Source organism: Homalodisca vitripennis, chromosome 6, assembly GCF_021130785.1.
Source record: "Homalodisca vitripennis isolate AUS2020 chromosome 6, UT_GWSS_2.1, whole genome shotgun sequence".
Taxonomy (NCBI): Eukaryota; Metazoa; Arthropoda; class Insecta; order Hemiptera; family Cicadellidae; genus Homalodisca; species Homalodisca vitripennis.
The window spans coordinates 105,942,905-105,962,763 of NC_060212.1; the positions used below are offsets into that span (position 1 = coordinate 105,942,905).

A 19,859-nucleotide genomic window follows, 5' to 3' on the forward strand; every position below is an offset into this window, starting at 1 on the left:
AATAATTTTCAATTAAAAACAAAAAAAGTGTTTTTTTTTTACTTCCATTGACTTCCCGACTCCTCTTTAGTAATAAGGATAATTCGTGCGTTGTTTTTCATAATTAGTTACAACGTCTAAATTTATTTTTTTCGTTATCGTGTAGACAGCACTTGAGCCTGTAGTCAGCATGTCCAGCGTAGTGAAGTAGTGTATAGCGTAGAGCGGTGTAGTGTAGCGTAGTGTAGTACAGTGCGGGATGTTCTGCGGCAGGAGTACGGAGTGTGTGACGGTGACCTGGAGGCCCGACGCCGACACTCCGCCCTGTCCACGAGCGTCAAGGCGCTCAACCAGCCGCCCTACGACGACGCCAACATGGTGAGTAACGACTGTCGGCTCTACTTTTGGCAGAATTTTCATAGTTACAAAGTGTTTAATTGTAAATTATCAACTCTACATTAAAAATCCAAAACGGCTAGTGTCTATTGCTGCGCAGCCTTCTTTTCACTTTGATCGCAAACTTACCAAAACTGCCTTCACAGTTACATAGGCAGTAACTTTCCTTTACCCTTTTGTACTAATATTAGATTACATATATACAGACTTGCATCTTTATTTACGAAATGCTAATAATCTTATAAATACAGAGTTTGTAGCAAACATCTATGTACTTTCCATAAGTCACATTTTTAACAGAAAATTTAACTCCCCCCATTCATTTTAATTCTAATTTATACAAGCCCATTTATTTAATCCTAAATTTTTGAAATAAAAAAGTACCCTAAGTAACATAACAAATTAAAGGGAATAAAAGGGGAGGTTTTTGGTGTAAACAAAAGTTTAATCGTATAATTTGTTTAAATTCACGTAAATATCTCAAAAACGGATTATTTTTCTCATTGGTTTTTTTTAAATATTTTAAAAGGGAGAGAAGGTATATGTTGAATGGTAACTTAACTTTTAATTTAATCTGTTTACATCCATAGAAGTGGATTTTTCCTGCAAATAACTTATTTACATATTTTTGTTTTTTTGTTTAAGAAAAAAATTAAAAAAAAAACTCTCCATATAACATTTATAGGAAATTCATCACTTGAATATAACAGTTTCTAGAGAACACTGTATGCTGAATAGCTGTCTTACAATACAAATAAAAGGATGTAGTGATTTCTTTTAATAATATGAGAACAAATTATTATACGAAATATTTTAATAATCTTACAGAAAGACTAGAACTTATTTTTTATTGAACTACAATGACCTGCAATGAGTACAACACTAATTAACATAAGTTTTAGATACATAATGCAAAGCCAAAATATAATACATTTCCGACCGCTCCCTTTTATTCAATGGGAATAAGGGAACACTCGACCTCACAATCGCTAATATTTTATAGTTTTTATTTCGCAAGTGAATATAATTAGATCCCATTCTTGCTAGAGAACATTTTCCTTTTTTAAGAGTAGCTTGTTTATTAAAATATGTTTTGCTTTATTTTAAAATTGATTTTAAATTGACATAGATACTTTAGATTTGTGCACTTATAATAAGCCATATGTGATAAATACGTGACGAGTATATGGTCGGCCGGACGGAGTGTGACTTAGTAACTGATTATGAGGTGAGGGGGGGGCAGCACTCCGCCTGTATTGTAGTCTGGCCTTACTTAATGTAGCAGAGAAATTACACAATCAGTCGCAGTTTAATGTTATAAGAAATGTTCTTATTAAAAGAATCACGATTCTTTCCAAAATATTTCTTATTGTAGCTGAATTAAAATTTGTAATTACATTTTTGGCGAGGCGAGTGTTTAAAATGTGTTGAGGGAAGATGTTTTCTGAACTATATATTTCCTATGTTATATACGATTAGGTTAAAGGAATACGCATTTTATCTGTAGTTTAAAAGGACATTTATACCATAAATCAAAAGCTATCTGATTCCTTGCTCATGGATAAACTGTTTACGTAACTAAGAATCATTATTCCTCAATGTATCTTGCTAAACAAAATTTTTCTCAGTTTGATGAACAAGTAAATTTTTAAATAGTAATTATTTAATTTCTAATTTCTTCAATCCGACAAGTTCATTTATTCCGTAATGTATAAAATATTTATCATTAACGAATTCACATAATTCATATGAGAGTTTCTATACAGTATCTACTCGTTAAAACGTGCTATGCCAGAGTTTTGAATATGCCTTGACCTCTTTTCATATTTATATTCTCTACACATTTAATTTATACTACTGTTGGTAGCAACGTTCACAAGCTCTGAGAATAACCTATTTATATCAGAGGAAAAATCTGAGTTTAGTTGTTTAAACTTTTTAAACTGTATGCATATATTAGGTCTAAATTTATAATATGTAACAGGAATCATTTATTGATAAATGTCTATCAAGTTAATTTATTAGTTTATGATACCGAATTTAGGTTAAGTTTAAGTAAGGAGTAACAGTTTGAGTAGAGAGTTTACTAAAAGACTATCATTAGTAATAAATTTAATCAAGTTTTAATAGATAGACGAGAAATCGAGCAACACAACAGTGTTTTACCATTTGTGGATTTCCACGAAATTAGTATAGATATTTTCATATATTCTTTAGTTATTGAGATGATTGAATGGTGTAGGGTTGAAATTCTGGGCATGTAAATTAGGCCTGTAAATTCTTTTAATACACTGCTGTAACAGAACTTGTAATTTTCAACTTTATTTGTGTTATAGAATATTTGATTAGTTACAAGGAGTATCGATACTAAAATAATAATCTTGGCTTATAACGCTGGAAAACCTCAATTTTTAATCAATATTTTGTTGAACCGCAATCGAATTAGAGCCAAATCTGCCTTATTCATATTTTTAATAACCTACTGAATCGTAATATTAATTATTTTTCGTAGTTTTTATTAAATTTTTTTGCCGTTTAGATAACTACTGGTAGTCACGACATTTGCATATGTTCCGTTGAATAGAATTAGTTTTTTTTAATTATATTTTCAACTTTACTTGACAAAAACCATTTGTTAATACCAAACATCGATAACTCATTGAAAACGAGAAAGCAGTTAAAATTGTAGATTGATTGCCCTACTACAGTATTGCTGCGGTTTGCTGAACAGTAGTGATTAAATTGTATCGTTCCAAAGTTGAAGGCGCATTAGATTTCTTGTTTAGGCTATGCATATAGAAGTCATTTAAATATTTGTAACGAAACATCGTGTTGATGAATCTACTGTAATAATCATTTCATTAAATCATGATATGAAAATTCGAAATATTTTTTCCGAGAGAAGCAAATGTAGTCGAAAATATTCAACTTTAATTTCAGTCCTCTCTCCCTCGTAGAGGGAATAGATTAATAATCCATTAGAAATTCATTGGTAATATCAAATACTAAATTAAACAATAGAAAGTATCTATATTGGTCAAAGACATACTAATTCAAATTTTTTATTCCATTTCGGTGTATTTTATGCATTCTCAATACATTGATGAAACTATAAACAAATCACCGATCAAAATTATTCACACTATTTAATCAGTTTTTGTTAGTACTGTAAGATTATCTGAAATTTTTGAATTTAGATTAACTGAACAAACTATTGATATGCTGTGAATGTGCGTTCTAATTTGTACATCGGATGTATAGTCCAAACTCAAATATTGTATTAGATTTGTTTATTGTGATTTTTCTTTACGCTGCAACAATAAATTTCCACAATACATTTACACTTATAGGAACCTATCAAATTATGGCTGTTCAATGATAAATGGCACATAAGTGCTTAGTTTATCACCTATCTGCCTGTTTTTGCTTTGTCTGACAAATGATAAACTTTAAAAGAGGTTACTTTAAAATTTTGTAATTTTACATTAATCTTATTACAACTTAACTTTGTACATAGAATATAAATAATGTCATGCTAATTTTAGAATACCAATCGTTTAAAATCTTTATATTAATTTTTACAAAAACATATGTAAGAACGGTAATTTGTCTAGGTTATAAAAATATTACAGTTTAGTAATTACTTTTTAACATAGGATGATAAATCATTGGGAATATACATTTGTACTTATTTTTTATAATCATTTCAAAGGAATTTGCAAACGATTTACGTTTCACCATTCATTCATTATGGCACATTTTCACATGTCTGGATAGTGAGTGACAAATCATTTGGTGAAGGGTTATAGAATAATAATTTATTGACATTATGTTCAGTACACCGATGTAATTATGGAACAAAGTCATTTATAGAGACTAATAAACAAACATGTATTTAATAAATCATTTTCGTGTTCTCAAGCCAAAATATGACGTTAAGAGACGCGAGCCAATTTTCATTGTATAAGCAAACAACTTTGTTTTTGTGTTTTAGAAATTCGTAAAGGAATTTCCAATAAATCTATTGCCTGCTGAACTTGTTTTTGTGGAAGTCGAAATGAGAAGATATCAAAAGGAGAGCCACTGCCCGAGCGGTCTAATTCGTTGGACTTTAGGTCTGAGTTAGAGATAGCGCAGGTTCAAATCCTGTCTGTAACCGTTACACTTTTAATCAGTACCATCCACCTCGTACTGTATCGACCCCCTCCCCTAATTTTGTTTGATAACATCCTCTCACAGGGCCAGTGGCCCATTAGGACGGACAGAATAAGGCTTAAAAGGGGATCGGCCTCTCCTTTTTTTTAAAAAAAAGGTTAAAAATATGAAATTAATTATTTCACTTATCATAATTAATGCTAGGTTGACACGCAAATAATAATTTCCCCACCGCCAGTAAAGTAGATAAAGAGACAATTTCAAGAGCACTCCGAATCGCATTTAACCAAAATGTTTGCTATATAACACATTACACAAGGTTTACTAAAGCTAGGCTCATAATATTTGTAAGATTTTTTTAGATTGGACTATTATCTACTTCCTATCATGAGATTTGTATTTAAAATAATAAACATAATTTCATGATAAGAAAAGAAAAAATCTAATTTTTAAATTATATGAACTAGATATTTGTCCCATTAACCTGTAGGAAAATTTGGTAAGATATCTTGTATGGTTTACACGTAATGTGTTTTTAAAAACTAAAAACGTTGTCATGCAAAATATATTGGATAAATAAAAATTCTAAAATAAAATAGTACTCTACCTGATCTAGTGTCCGCCAGCACTATATGTGGGGTTATCCGAGTACTCCTCAGGTGTATATAATTATGTCCTTGAACTTCCTTTACACTAATGTTTTCTTGATTCTGATTTTTTTTTTAAGTCGGTAACAGCTTTTGGAGCCTCTAATAACCGTTTGCGATCAAGGAGTTTCATTGTTTTGGCCGTATTTCTTTCTGCTTTAAACACCATCTGTTCCATTACTTTAATTTTAGACAAACATCTATTATTAAATAAGAGCACAGCATCAGATACACCAAATCTTAGTGCCAAATTGTCTTTTTGGATGCCACGACCATAATTATTAAAAGATTTATTTTGATTCTGTGACTTTCCTTTTAAACATTTATTTAGTAGATCAGAATCAGGTAACTGTTTTAAAATAGGTTTTAAATTAATTATTATGGGTTCTGGTTTCGTAACAAAATTATGTAATAAAGAGTAGAACTCTTTACTGGTGGTCTTCCTCCAAAACTCGTTTCGTACCACATAATAAACCAGTATTAAAGTTGTAAATATTTTTTTTCATACTTATTGCTGTATATCACTGTAAAGATGAGGTTTCAGAGAATAATAATCAAGAAAAAAGAAAAAAATAATAAACAATTTGTTTTGCTATTTAGAGTGTCCTTAAGTGTCTGTATTTGGTTAACCGACGATGATTTAACATTTATTGACGTCTGTGACAGTTGGTTTTAATGTGTTAAGACATGAGAAATTTAACCTCCACCAAACTAGCATGGATCGCGTTTAATTTCTTTCTTAAGGAAAATTCCTAAATCTAATCCAATAAAATGAAGATTGTGAGCTAATACAATACAAATTGCCTTTCGACTCCTGGTTATTACGTTTGACAGAAAACTTGTATGCTTAAAATGCGGAAAATAATTAGTTCAGATTTCAATTAAATGCCATCGATGTCACAGTTTTTGTTGGTTGTTTACGCGAACCTCCACCTCAATTAGTCGCCAATTATGCTCATAGATCCTCCAGTCACGCTGTTAGCCAATGATGAGCAGTCTTCGTTCTGCAAATCACCGAGGTAATTACTGTTGATTGTCTTCAAAGTCAACAAGGACATTCGTTGGCAATTACAAACCACAGCAGCATCGGCGTTCGTTTGAGTCACTTTCTTTAGAAGTCTAGTTCAATTTAAAATTATATCGTTCTCTTTGTTGCTTTATAAGTTCATAAAGTAATAAATGTTAAGTAAACTTTAAATCAAGCCGTGATTTAAAGTCTTTCAGAACCTCTGGAAGGATCAAAACTATGGATGGATGAACTTTGTAACTGTAAAGATTTCTTAAATTACAGCATTAGTTAAATAACCTCCTTTTCCCATAACAGCTTCTAGTGTATAACGAGCTCTTCTGTCAAAATGAGGATTTTTAAAAATATATCTCTTATATACGTTGGAATTGTTATTTTGGAACTGTTTCAATTATTAATTCAAATAAATACTCCTACGTGTAGTTTTATAATATTCAATTGATTATAATGAAATTCAATTGCTTCCAAACAAAATAAGTTACGACATTTTTAAAATTGTTTTTAGATTTTTTTCATAATAAAATAAAACTTTGAACTGAATTAGAGAATCTTTAACTTCTATGTAAATAAAAGTAAGCAACCATATGAAGTATTATTTATATGAAGTAATTTTAAAATATATGATTTATATTGGCTTTAAAAGAACTGTTGGAAAGGCTATGATTCAACTACTTTTACCTAGACACATTAATAACAGTTCGTAAAGTACGTAACAAATTAAATTGTACTTATTAAATATATATTCAATTTTACAGAGGAGAACGAAAATACAAGAATAAAACTCTATGGAACAGAGAACTGTGTGTAAAAAAACAGAAACAAAACATGCACACGCGTACAGGCATACATTGCTTTATTTCATCGTTTTAATTTCTTTATTATAGAAGGCAACAATACTTGCAGTATCACAAAAAACCAAGAAGTCACAAACAACTTAATATAACTTCTATACTATAAATAAATAATAATCATAAAACCGTATTAAAAATATTGAGATTAACAAATTAGAGTCTGACATAATAATCCCAAGGAAAACGATTCTATCCTATTAAATACGTATTCACTTTATTCAGATAGGCAGTAGTAACGTATGTAAAGTATGGCAATGTAAAGTAATTTCAACACAACGTAAGCGTGAGGAAGTTGTTAACGCTTCAGTTACGTCATGGTGCAGCGCTGTTTTATTTTTAGCCTTTCATTTCGGAGGCGGTTGGGCAAGATCAAGATTGAAACACAACCGTAACACCGGGAGAGTTGCTAGGTCGTGGAAGTCCGCGGGCGCGGGCGCCGGACCGTCCTGTCTGTCGCTGGAGTGGGAGGCTGAGTGGGCCAGCTTAACTTGGCTGTAGGAGCAGAGTACAATACAGCCCAGCGTATGATTGAACAGATTAAAGTCCCTCTCGGGTTTGATAATTCCCGAATGAAAAAAAAAACAAAAAAGGAATAAAAATCGGTACATCATTACTGCACCTATGAATCTACTTTTTTTAAATAACTACAATCTTTGTCATGTCAGGGCGATGGCCCGCAAAGAGTCAGAGAGAAATTTTAAATGAGAGCATAGGTCGAGTAGTACATCAAATTAAAGGCCTTTATAAGTAGAGTACAATGCCGCAAAAGGTTCACTGTTAAAAACGTTACGCTGGTTTAAAGTCTGAAACATTTCTAGATGAACCATCTAGATGGCTTGACATTCTTCTTGGCTCAAGTTGTGAAAGTTAAACTTAGCAAATGAATACTAAACTTAAGAAATACTTTTAAGGTAGTTAGTGACTCTCCACATCCAATAGAGGATGGTCTTCAAGGAGTTCGGCAAAAGAATTGAAGTAAGCATAGTTCAAGATATTCTATTTCATACAAAACTCGAGAATTGATTCGTAGTATTTCACCAGATACACTTTTCCTTCTTTTTATATGTCGTCAAGAACTTTTTGTCTATAATCTTCCAGTAAGTTCGTCCATTAAAAAATCTCCAACCGTAACTCCTACCGAAGTAATAACAACGTCTGAAGTTAGAGCGCATTGGAAGAAACTTGAATTATATTCCGGTTATTTTTGGTCCCTACTAAAGCTTCCTTTTTGGTAACGAAATACGTTCAATTCATGGAACTACTTCACTTATTAAAGACAACAGTTATTTTGCATTAAGTTAGAAGCAATTTCTTTACGTGTTTACGTTTTACATTACTGCATTAAAAATTAATGTTGTTTAGCTTTACCTCTTTCCTTAGATTTAAAGTGAATGTGCAATTTCCAAAAATCAATCAATCAAATATAAATTTTTGTTTTGTGATAAAATGTTTATTTTAGATTTATTTTTGAATGGATTAGTAATAATGCCGTCTTTCTTGACGACATATAAAATGAAGGAAACATGTATCAGGTGAAATACTAAAAATCAATTCCCGGGCTTTGTATGAAAATAACGTTTTTAATGTGAAAGACGGAGAAAATGTAAACAATGTACAGATAAAATTTTACGAGTTTATTATAAAACTTAAAAATACCTATATTTTATTCAAAATATTCAATTATTATTAAAATTCAGATTTTTTCCATTTACAAACATGATTTTCTCATCTGAAACACCAAAACGGTGGTTAGTACATAAAAAGCCTGATGTTTTAACAAGTTATGAAAAAACAAAGTTTATTACGAAAATTCCAGATCAAAATTAATTTTCATAAGGGATTGTATCATTTGGATTTTTTGGTTGGACCTTGTAGAAGGGACAATTTAGCTAGATGACAGCAATTTTCATTGCAATAGAGACTTTTAGTTGTATTCCTCAAGGATGGCTGCACCTCCAATTTCTGCAGCACACAACTATAATCCATTGTATTTCTTACATGAACAAAGAACCCGATTGTTTGTTTGTTATAGAAATAGAAAATGTACTACTCAGCATCCTGAATGTCTCACTATGAGTTCTGTTTCGAGAAATTTTGCAAAAGTCCTTAATTAGAACACGCTTGTTTGCTATACAGACCATACAATTGGACTACCATTGGCAACCATATTGGTTGCAGGAAGTAGTGGTGTCTATCCCACTTTAAAGAAAAAGGAAGGATGACACTCTTCGCTTGTTGCGGTACATAGATTTTACGTATTCCGTATATTAAATATAGCCAAGAAAGTAGGATGTATTCCGTAAGCTTTTTGACCAAATAAGCTGGAACGTTTCTAGATTCTAAGGTGGCAATAAAAATGGAGGACATAAATTATGGTAGAAAAGTGGAAAGTTGACATTTATTTGCTCGTGCTAGAAACTGAAAATTTTGAAAATATGTTCTAAATTGATTCTAAATTGAATGAAAATCTTTTTATTTTTTCCAACCTTACGAAAACGAAATAGCAACACTAATATTAAAATGTTAATAATAAAATTTTCGTACTGAATTCTTGTATTGTACTATGTTGTTACAGTATGTATGTATTGAGTTATCATGTAATGAAAAATAAAACCTGTAATGATTGCGCACCCAAAATAATCACTTTTACAAGTAGTTAAAGAAAACAACTAACTTTTAGTAGTACTGGACATCAAACTGAAAAAACGTACTTTGATTCGAAGTACTTTTATTGGAAAAGAAACTATAACACTTCCATATAAAATGATCGAAAGCAATTGACAACTTTTTACACCATCATTGGACAAGGATGTACGGTATCAACTCGTATACGCCTATCAGGAAGTTTACCAACTGGAGGCTGTTGGTTTATTGTGTAGTTAATGTTATCAGTCCGATTGATCTAATCGTGAAATCTTTACCCTCTCCAGACTCATGTGGGAAGACAGATTATGGCACTGTCGCGTTGCTCTGATTGGACGGACGCCGCTTTAACAGCTGTTCTCTCCTTACTTTGGTTGAAGTTTGTTTTTGACGATGGAAGGATTGTGGAGGAAACAGGACTTTCCGGAAATTTGCCATCGTTCATCAGTGATACAAAACATCAGTAACAATACGTTTCTAGATCTGCAATATGATCTCTCTAGGTAAATAACTAACCTAACACAAAATTACAAATAAACAATATTAGGTTAAAATAAACAAATCATACCAGAGCGTTGTGACATGCGTAAGTCAGGAACCATTTTTAATAATTCGTGTTGTGTTTAGGTTTATTAAGTGCATATTTTAGAATTAATAAATTTGACACACAACATGATGATTGCGATTCCTGACTAACGCGTGTCACAACGTTCTGGTATGATTAGTTTATTTTAACCTAGTTCGTAATTAGGTTAGGTTAGTTAATTACCTGAATAAGAGATCAGATTGCAGATCTCGAAACGTAGTTACTGATTTTTTGTATCAATGAACGATGGTAATGTCCGGAAAATCCTGTTTCCTTCAGCTGGACATTTTAAAACGATTATACGGCTCGTAATCGAATACTTCTCGTAAAACGGGCTTCTAGGATTAAACAAACTATCAAAGAGCGTACGTCTACGACAACATCAAACATTTCCTTCAGATCTTTCTTTAAGTGTATTACGTTTGATCGATATTTTGAAAGAATAGCAAATTTTGGACAACTGCCATCGTTATCTATTACAAAAAAATATATAACACTGCGTTTCATGATAAAATCAATCAATCTGCTTCTTCAGTTAACATAAACCAAATGTTAAAATGCAAAAAAGTAAAAATTAACTAACATAAGTTGACACAAAAACAAGTTCAACATCAAAAATTACTCACGCACCTGCGGATCCAGACTGGTTAGAAGAATCATGCCACTGCACGAAACAGGCGCTCTGAACAACGCGTACCACACACACTATAGAGGGCGAGACACTCATTTCTTCAGCTTAAATTGATGATTGAACTGTGCTAATCCTCAGAAAACTGCAAGAGTAAACTCAAAATTCGGTCTAGCATTCAAACTCAGAAATGTCAGCCTTAAGGGGGTTCGGTACTGCCTATACTGCTAATGTTAATCTGTGGAATTTTAAAAGAACATTTCTCAAAAAAATACTTTACTTAGAGCCAACGATATCTATCACATATTTTATATGTTATATAGCTGCTGAGTTTTCTTCTTAAAATGTTTTCTCATCTTGAAATTAAAAAAAAAAAAATAATAAGTTATTAATACATGTTTTTCCTGTGATAATATGTTTTGCTTATTTTGTTAAGATGTTCAATGAGTAAAAAACACTCAGTAGCTTTGAAATATTATAATGAATATGTGGTAAAAGTCTCAGGACTGTATGGTATGTACTTTTTGAGAAATTTTCCTTTTTATAATAAAAGTGCAACTTTCTGAAAAACAGGGTTTCAGTAAAGGTGAACTACATAGGAGGGTCAATATACTGGCTAACTAGTAGATAGGTGAAGCTAGGCTTTGTTACTTGGCTAGGCTTACCGACCTGACCTTTCCGACTTTTGTAAAAACCAGGAATATGGGTTTATCTAGGCATGAAAATAAATAAAAGCACGAAATAACACTACTGTACGTAAAAAAACAAACTGTTACAGACAACGCTCCTTTCAAAACAAGGCTATCGCATCATAAACATAACCAAAAACACAGAAACGTATGATTTACAAAGAAAAATAAACAGATGGTCAAAGTTCACGGTTGCCAAACTTCTAACATTGCCATGATTTTTTTTTTTTTTTTTTTTTTTTTTTTTTTTTGAAGCACAAGTTTGGGATTGTATTCGGTTCATCAATTATATAATTAACTACCTTACTACAAGACTGTATACTATTACGTAAACCATTAGCATTATACATTAATGCATAACAATTACACAACACATTATTGTCATTCGAACCATTTTAAACATATTCATTTATAAATGGAAAAATAAAATTAATTTTTTTGGTTTTATAACGTTTTATTACAATTTAATAACATTATAACAACGTAATATATTATTAAGATTAAACAGTCTTAAAACTACAATATATATTTACATGATTGTGGAGAAAGAATAAAACAGTGTTACAAGTATGTGTAGTATAAAAGTTATTGTTTACTTCATTTAATTAATTTTTAAGATGGTGCCTAATTGAATTTCATTATATACTCATTTATAAAAAACTTTCTTCTCTAAAATTACCAAATCTCAATATACTATTTCACATTGGAAAGGTACGTTAACATGTCTTACGTGAAAAAAGGAACACATTTGAGTAATGCGAGTAAAATAATCTTGAATGGATGATCTTTAAACATGCATTATAACAAAATACAATGGAGCTAACCCTTTTGTGGCGTCTTTTGACAGTGAAAATGCGATTAATCGATTCAGAATGTACCTAAAAATGACTGTGAAAACATTCGTAAACGTACACTTTCCAATGTTTTTAATAAATACACATCAAAAGTTATAATTTCTTTGTAATATATGAAAGGAAACGCAATTACAAGACTTTAAATGGAAACAAGAGAAGTGTTGCAGCCCCTCCCCCCAGCCCTCGTAACTCTTCTACCTCTCAAAACGTGAATGCGGTACGTCCCTTTAATGCATTTCTTGATGAATTCTTGAAACGTTGAAAGTCTGAAAATAAAACACCCACTCTACTTCCAAAGAATTATACAAAATATTATTTTCCTTCTAGTTCCCTGCAGTACACCGATGCAGTTATTGTTCTCTCACTGCTTGAAAGGAAATCATTCTCTTATTGTAATTGCTTTAATTTATCACCACATTTAATCAACGTAAAAGGGTTTATACAACCTATGAAATAAATTGTAATAAAATAACTAATTTGGAACTCTGTTTAAAAAGACACAAATAATCGCTATCCTCTATTCATTCTTCGACATACTTAGCTCTATCGATATAAATTGAAAGCCTTACACCAACGTTGGGAGGAATCACGTTTATGATATTCTGCAGGACTGATCGTTTTATCTTTATATTGAATGACATACTGCATAAAGAGAATAGGCACTTACGTGACTTGTACATTTAAAAGAGTAAACGATAATAAATATCTTAACCGTATCGGTGAAAGTGAGTAATAGATATTGGAATTTAACGACTAAAGCTAAGCCAGTAATCACAATCAACTTCACTGCTTATAGCTCGGCCTGACTCCGGTAAAAATGCTCGAAAGTAGACAGTCTACTAGCTCACTGCAAAAACTTATGATCTAATTGAACCAGGTATTAGGTGACAAACACATAACCGGAGAGCTCAACTGTGCTTTCTCTTGACGAAATCGAGAGCGCGACGGCTACAGCTTCTCCTGTATCCCTCTCCTCAGCTCTTCCGTGGCCTTCTCCAAGCTTCTCTTGGCCTTCTCACTCTCCTCGGAGACGTAGTAGTCCTTAGGAGGCTCAGTAGGGTACCTGAGGGCACCGGCTTGGAACTTGGGCCGGGGGATCCGCACCCTCTTTACGTCCAAGAGCCAGCTCTCCATCGCTAGAGGTTCTGCAACAACAGTCGGAAGTCAGTTGGTGCTTTGGAATAGTCATTGAGACAGACGTGTGAATTAGGGATATATAAGAGTCAATATTTACAAATCAAGGATGAAGAAGAACGGGAAAGAATTTCTAAGCATGCTCTAAGTGAACTTTTTGTACCGTGGATTAAAGTTTTTACACTGGATATTATAGATCCATAAAGATCAACTTCGTTATGCATATTTTAATTTGTTTTTTTAGCCCAAAAACAAGTTCAGCATGATTTTTAGCAGCATAAATTTGTTATATGTTTATATATATATATATATATATATATATATATATATATATATATATATATATATATATATATATATATAGGGGATTTCGATGGAAAATGATAAACATTACTTAAGCAGAGATATACAGAATACTTTGCTACTGTTTGACTTTTGTACCAACCACAGTGGTATAGCTTATGCAATAACATGACTCACATATATAAAACTCTGTAGAATAAAATTACTATTTCATAACCTCGGTGAGTCTTTTTCCTCCTCAGGAAAAGATGTTTGAGGATTCATTACAACATTTCATTTAAAAGCATTGCGCAGTCGACAAAAATTACATAAAGAAGACAAAAAATTACGAGACTGAATAAATGAATTGTACGGAAAACCGGTTTTCTAAACTTGTTGATGACGATATAAAGATGATGTACCTTTAACATCATGTACACAAACAATTCGAACCGGACATAAAATAAGGATCATGTTATCTAAAAACCTACGTGACACAACAGGGATAGACAGTTTATTTTGAAAATGGATGTATATATGTTTACTGGGAGATGTGACCAGAAAGTTACAGAAACTAAACAACCAATAACTATTTCAGAACTCCCTATTCTAAATTATACTTTATTATGATTATTTAATAATCAGATATACAAACCACGAGTTATTTAAAGGTCAGTATTAGAAAACAAGAAAGTGGCGCGAACTGTTTGAGTATCATCAAAATGTTACCATTTTATGTTAATTTTTAATGCCTCAAAAGTAATATGTGCACCTTGTCTTAACGCTTCCTTTTCAAGATTTCCCACAGTTGTTTCTTCGAGGAGGTGAAATGAAAATTCCTGGGGTTACAAAAACACTTTCATCTAACCTTTGATACGTTATGAAGCTATTCCGGCACCAGAGCCATTATACGTGTACAATTATAGGGTTGCGTTATTGTATCAGAAGAAACGAGTTATTGTTATGCCTAATTGGTTGTAGAAATCTCGAGTTCGCGAATATTCCAACCGATCAGTGTAAGCTCCAGTGAACCACTCTTGGGCAGTGAAATCGGTGTCTGACGCCGCCACCGAGCCGTGAGACCGGTTGTGGTCGGGCAGTCCTGAGCTGATAACAATCTGATACCCTGTAATCAGTATCTGTCACCGGCAGACTAATGAATCTAACGCGCTCTCGCAGCCGAACAGAGATACCGAACACTTTGTGGCATCAACGCTGATTGAATCAGAGGATTGGAATTATCTGGCCGACAGACATTGCATTATTGAGGAACTGGGAGTTCGTAGCCACGATTGGCAACTACACGTATCTATATGTAATAGGAACTCAGATAATTAATTAACATATACCAATTTCTAATTTTGAGAAAACAAACTAAAAGGACTGTACGTCTATTTCATGAAATACACTTGAAGAAAAGTGTTTACATAACAAACCTGCCTCGGAACCTTCTACGACCCGTGAACGATGTACAAACTTCCAATGTGTGCCTCCCTATACTCCAAAAAGATGAGATACCACTTCCGCTTGATAACGGAAATGGCGATCACTATCATTAGGGTATAAATCAATATGGTTTCACCATCAACTCAATACGTAATCATAAGAACTCATGTATAATTAATTGTTTTGACGAGCTTGTACATATTTAATGAAGAATGGAAGTGAAGCTTCATGAATAATAAACTGACAAACAGTACGTTGCATTATGCACAGCTTGGAAATCGAACACAGCTATTTCAGCGGTAACACCAAGTGAATCATAGTGGTCAGTGTTTTAAATAGCGAATGTTGATTTTTGAATCTAGATCATTTTAAGAGGGATAGTATCAAACTTTCATGCAGTTATCGTCAAAGTAACTCTGGGTGGCAAACACAGTTATTTTTGTTTTATTGTAACCTTTACTATTAGTATCTGCCATTCGTTTGTTTAGTAAACATTTTTAATGCTGGCTAACACTATGCATTTTCCTGTTTTACTGGATTTTTCTCCCGGGCTTTTAAACATATCTTTAAAAATGTTACTAAAATCCTTTTTGTGTAACAATGTGTTGAAATCATGCATCGGGTGTTAAAGTTTAAGCAAAGGGAAAATGTCAAACAGGAATGAGATTAAGGAAGGGTGAAAGGAAAAGGGCCTATAATCCCTAACGTGCTACCAAATAGTTCAGTCTCCAAAGGCAAAGTTTTAGGCTCTAGTGTAGTGTAGTAGACCGTCTTCTACTATGGCAGTCAGTGAGGCCACTTTCCCTGAGCCCCAGTGACTCACTGCGCCTGATTTGGCTTCGATCACTACGCATGCGTAGTTGTACCGTGGTCTCCAAAGGCAAAGTTATTTCGGCTCTAGTGTAATGTAGTAGAGCGTCCTCTACTATGACAGCCAGTGAGGCCACTTTCCCTGAGGCCCAGTGTAAACCCTGATATGACTCCGATCACTGCGCATGCGTAGTTGTACTGTAGTCTCTAAAGGCAAAGTTATTTCTACTCTAGTGTAATGTGGTAGAGCGTCCTCTACTACGGCATTCAAGGAGGCCACTTTCCCCGAGGCCCAGTGTGAGTCACTGCGCCTGATATGGCATCGATCACTGCGCAGGCGAGGCTGTACTAAAGAGTTGCGATTTTGGCGATCCGCCACTCTGGCACAGCCCGCAAGACCACTTCCTGATAGTTTCTGACTCAATACATTCGTATTCCTGTTACCTGTTCTAAGAGAACGTGCAGTATTTTTCAATTTACCTGAATTTGACTCTACTTTGAAATTAAAATATTTAAGATCATTTCAGCTAAAATAAGTTTAATTTCTAAATAAAAACTACCTTATTTGCTTACCTTAAATATAATAAATGAGTTATTATTTATTAATTAAACGGTTCAATATAACTTTTAACATATTTAGTAAATAATACGTTGTTATTGTTATAGTGCACATTTAATTTATTTTTTATTATTATTATACATTTAATACGAGACCCTCACCTTTTCTATACACACTATTTATTTCCTGTGAACACAAAGTGAGCCAGGTATGACAAGGCATAAGTGTATCTTGTGTAGGCGTTCAGGACTCACTGGCAACGCATTATTAGCGGGAAAGCAGGCTAATGTTATTGTTTGAACCAACGCTATCTCCATTACTCGTAGGCTCAATGTCTTACTAGTAATGTTGTCTCAAGGACCGATAGCCGCAATTGTCACTGCACAATTTCAATTCTTTAAAACAAATAAAAGCAATCCTACCTATTTTACTGTACATAGAGAAAATCGAAACACAATAATAAATGTAAAACCATCTATTCAAATTATGAAATCAAATTTGAATTAATGATTACTTTTATTTTCTAATCACGTTGTCTACAAATCTTGTTGGTACAGACAACTTCGGTTTAAGACCGCCATTAGACCATTACCTTTTTATTGAAAACAGTTATAATGTGCGTATTTTTCGAGATGAATGAATGAATTTGATATTTAATCGAGAGAAAGAAGAAATGTCTGTCTCTGAAATAATTACGTTTCAAATAATACGGTTGTGTACAAATTAAGCGGTTCGGAGGAGAGAGAATTGTCTTTGAGCAATACTTTCAACTATGATAGCCGTAGAGAACAAATTCATTTTCGAAGTAGAAGCAATCAACTACTCTGAATCCAGAGTAGCATTCTTAGGATTGTAGTACCGTATAATCTTTATTGGCCTTCCACTACGATAGTTTTACTACAGTTCTAAATACAAGCTGCATATTTATAAATTACTGTTTTGTAGTTAGTTTAAAAACGCGTCCTTCATTGCGGGGATTGTAACTATTTCGTAAACAGAATCAGAAATAGGTCAAGATTAATTAAAAAGCAACTTTCATCAAGATGCAGGTACCTGTAGGTCAATCAATTACCGTACTTGTAATATTTATCAAAATTAGCGTAAATGGTGCATTCCGAACAGTTATTTACTGACAAAGAAGTACAATGTTTCTTTTCTAAAATATAATATCCTCTCTGATTCACTGCTGTTTTGTTATCCTATGATATATGATGATTTGTGAAAGCTATATTTAGGAACATTATCAAACACACCAAAAACATGCCATTTAGAAGTTTGTTGCTTGCAAGAATTTGTAAAACCTGGGTAACTTTAACATCTGGAACTATGTGGTATATTGAGACTCATAAAGAAATTGTAACATAGATGCAAATTCGACATTTACTACCGTTGAGGTCAATTTTTTCTAAATTTGGAATTAAAAATTAAAATAATTGGAATAAAAAATTTTACATGTTCAAACTAGCAAGAAATATACGTTTGTGACGTATACAAAAGTTTAACGCTTAAATAATTTCCCTGCAAGATCGTGTGAACTTTATAAAAGTGTACAATTACGAGTAATTCAGGAATTTGTGATCCGTAAGAGTATTTAACTTCTCAACACTGTACATATGGAAATTCAGAAGCTTTCGATCCATAAAAAATTAAAAAATAACAGAGCCTGTGATATTTATAAATTTTTAATTTGTTCAAACTATTCTACAAGATCATGTGAGATGTGAATGATTAAAATTCAATTGCCTCGGATTTAAAGTAGTTATGACTACAAAGCTTTAGTAGCTTAGAAAATTATTCTGAAACTTGGACATTTTAGATGTTTGTGACCTTAGGAATCCAATATTTTTATTAAAATTAGGAAATTGTAGAAAAATGTTTATAAACGGATATATAATCACATATAGCATCATATCGTGTACCACACATCTTGACGTTAGTTTTATTCACCTTCATATCTCTGTGCAATCTAAGATACTTTTTACAAATATCACATATAACTATAAAAATAACATTTATGGTATAAAAGCCTCCTATTCTGTTGAGTTGCCGTCAAGACAAATTTAACCTGATCTGAGAAAAAACTGGGAAAGACGATAACAGAAGACAAAGGCTGTCAGGTGGCCATCGATTGAAGATTCCAACTACACAGAAATACCAAGGCACAATATTGAAGCTTCCTCTAGCCATTAGCGAGGTTTCATTGTCGCCGCTGGCCAAACAAAAAGGCGGGTCAAGGACATGTGTTGTAACATCAGCAGTTACCGTTCTGTCCTCTTCTACGATCTAATAGAAAACTGTGAAAGGTGATATCAGCGTAAATAGGAAACAAAGGATGTGAGGTTACCATCGATTGAAGGTTCCGACAGGACAGAAATACCAAGGCACTTTATTGAAGCTTGCTCTAGCCATTAGTGAGGCCCCACTGTCGCTGCTGGACAAACAAAAAGACGGGTCAAGGACAGCCTTAACATGTGTCTTGACGTCAGCAGTTACCTCTTTGTCTTCTTCTAATATGTCTATTGGGCTTGCAGACAAACAAGCACAGTACTATGGTCTTTGGTAGCAACCGATGATAATATCGCGCTAAACAATGAACTAACCTTCATATATCAGCTTCTCTTCAAACCTGAAGGCGTACAAATTTAACAACTAACACATTTAGATTTGCCCATTTTGTCTGCATCCTGTTTATTATCTTCAATAATTAAATACATGTATAACATTTAAAGAAAACATATATCTTAATGTGCAATGGATGAAAGAGTGAATTGCAAATTTCCATCCCAAAAGTAATTAATTCTTAGTATAAACAAGAGTAATCCACATTAAGTTAAAACCAAGATTTGAAATCAAATTACAGTTTATCGTAGTGCAAGTGCACCAAATACTGCAGTGATTTTCTTTCTTGTTAGATAAGAAGATATTTTAAGTAATCGTACGAGTACAGAGTACATCCTCTAAGGCAATATCAATAGCTTAGTTATGGTATAGTCTGATCATTTCTGGCTGTGGAGCGTGTGTCACGAAAGATGTCGTGTTTACTCGTACCAACAACCCTTTATAGTTCTCTGCCAATTTATGCAGTATTAAGTAAGATTATATTTTGACATTGTGCTGTTGTGAAAAATGTCATTTACCCCAATATTGTATAGTTTCTCCTAAAGTATAAAATA

General features: G+C 32.8%; 2 protein-coding genes across 5 annotated transcripts in view; one reads left to right on the forward strand and one right to left on the reverse strand.

The window, feature by feature from the left end:
* Positions 1-19,859, forward strand: part of LOC124364673 (whirlin) — a 322,655-nt gene that overhangs the window by 222,880 nt on the left and 79,916 nt on the right. For all 4 annotated transcript variants that reach the window (XM_046820333.1, XM_046820334.1, XM_046820335.1 and 1 more), the window contains exon 9: positions 253-357. In XM_046820333.1, the coding sequence (XP_046676289.1) occupies positions 253-357 (105 nt within the window). The remainder of the gene's footprint in view (positions 1-252; positions 358-19,859) is intronic.
* Positions 12,044-19,859, reverse strand: part of LOC124364675 — a 47,230-nt gene continuing 39,414 nt past the window's right edge. Inside the window, exon 2 of the mRNA XM_046820337.1 lies at positions 12,044-13,600. Coding sequence (XP_046676293.1) covers positions 13,404-13,600 — 197 coding nt within the window. The 3' untranslated portion in view covers positions 12,044-13,403. The remainder of the gene's footprint in view (positions 13,601-19,859) is intronic.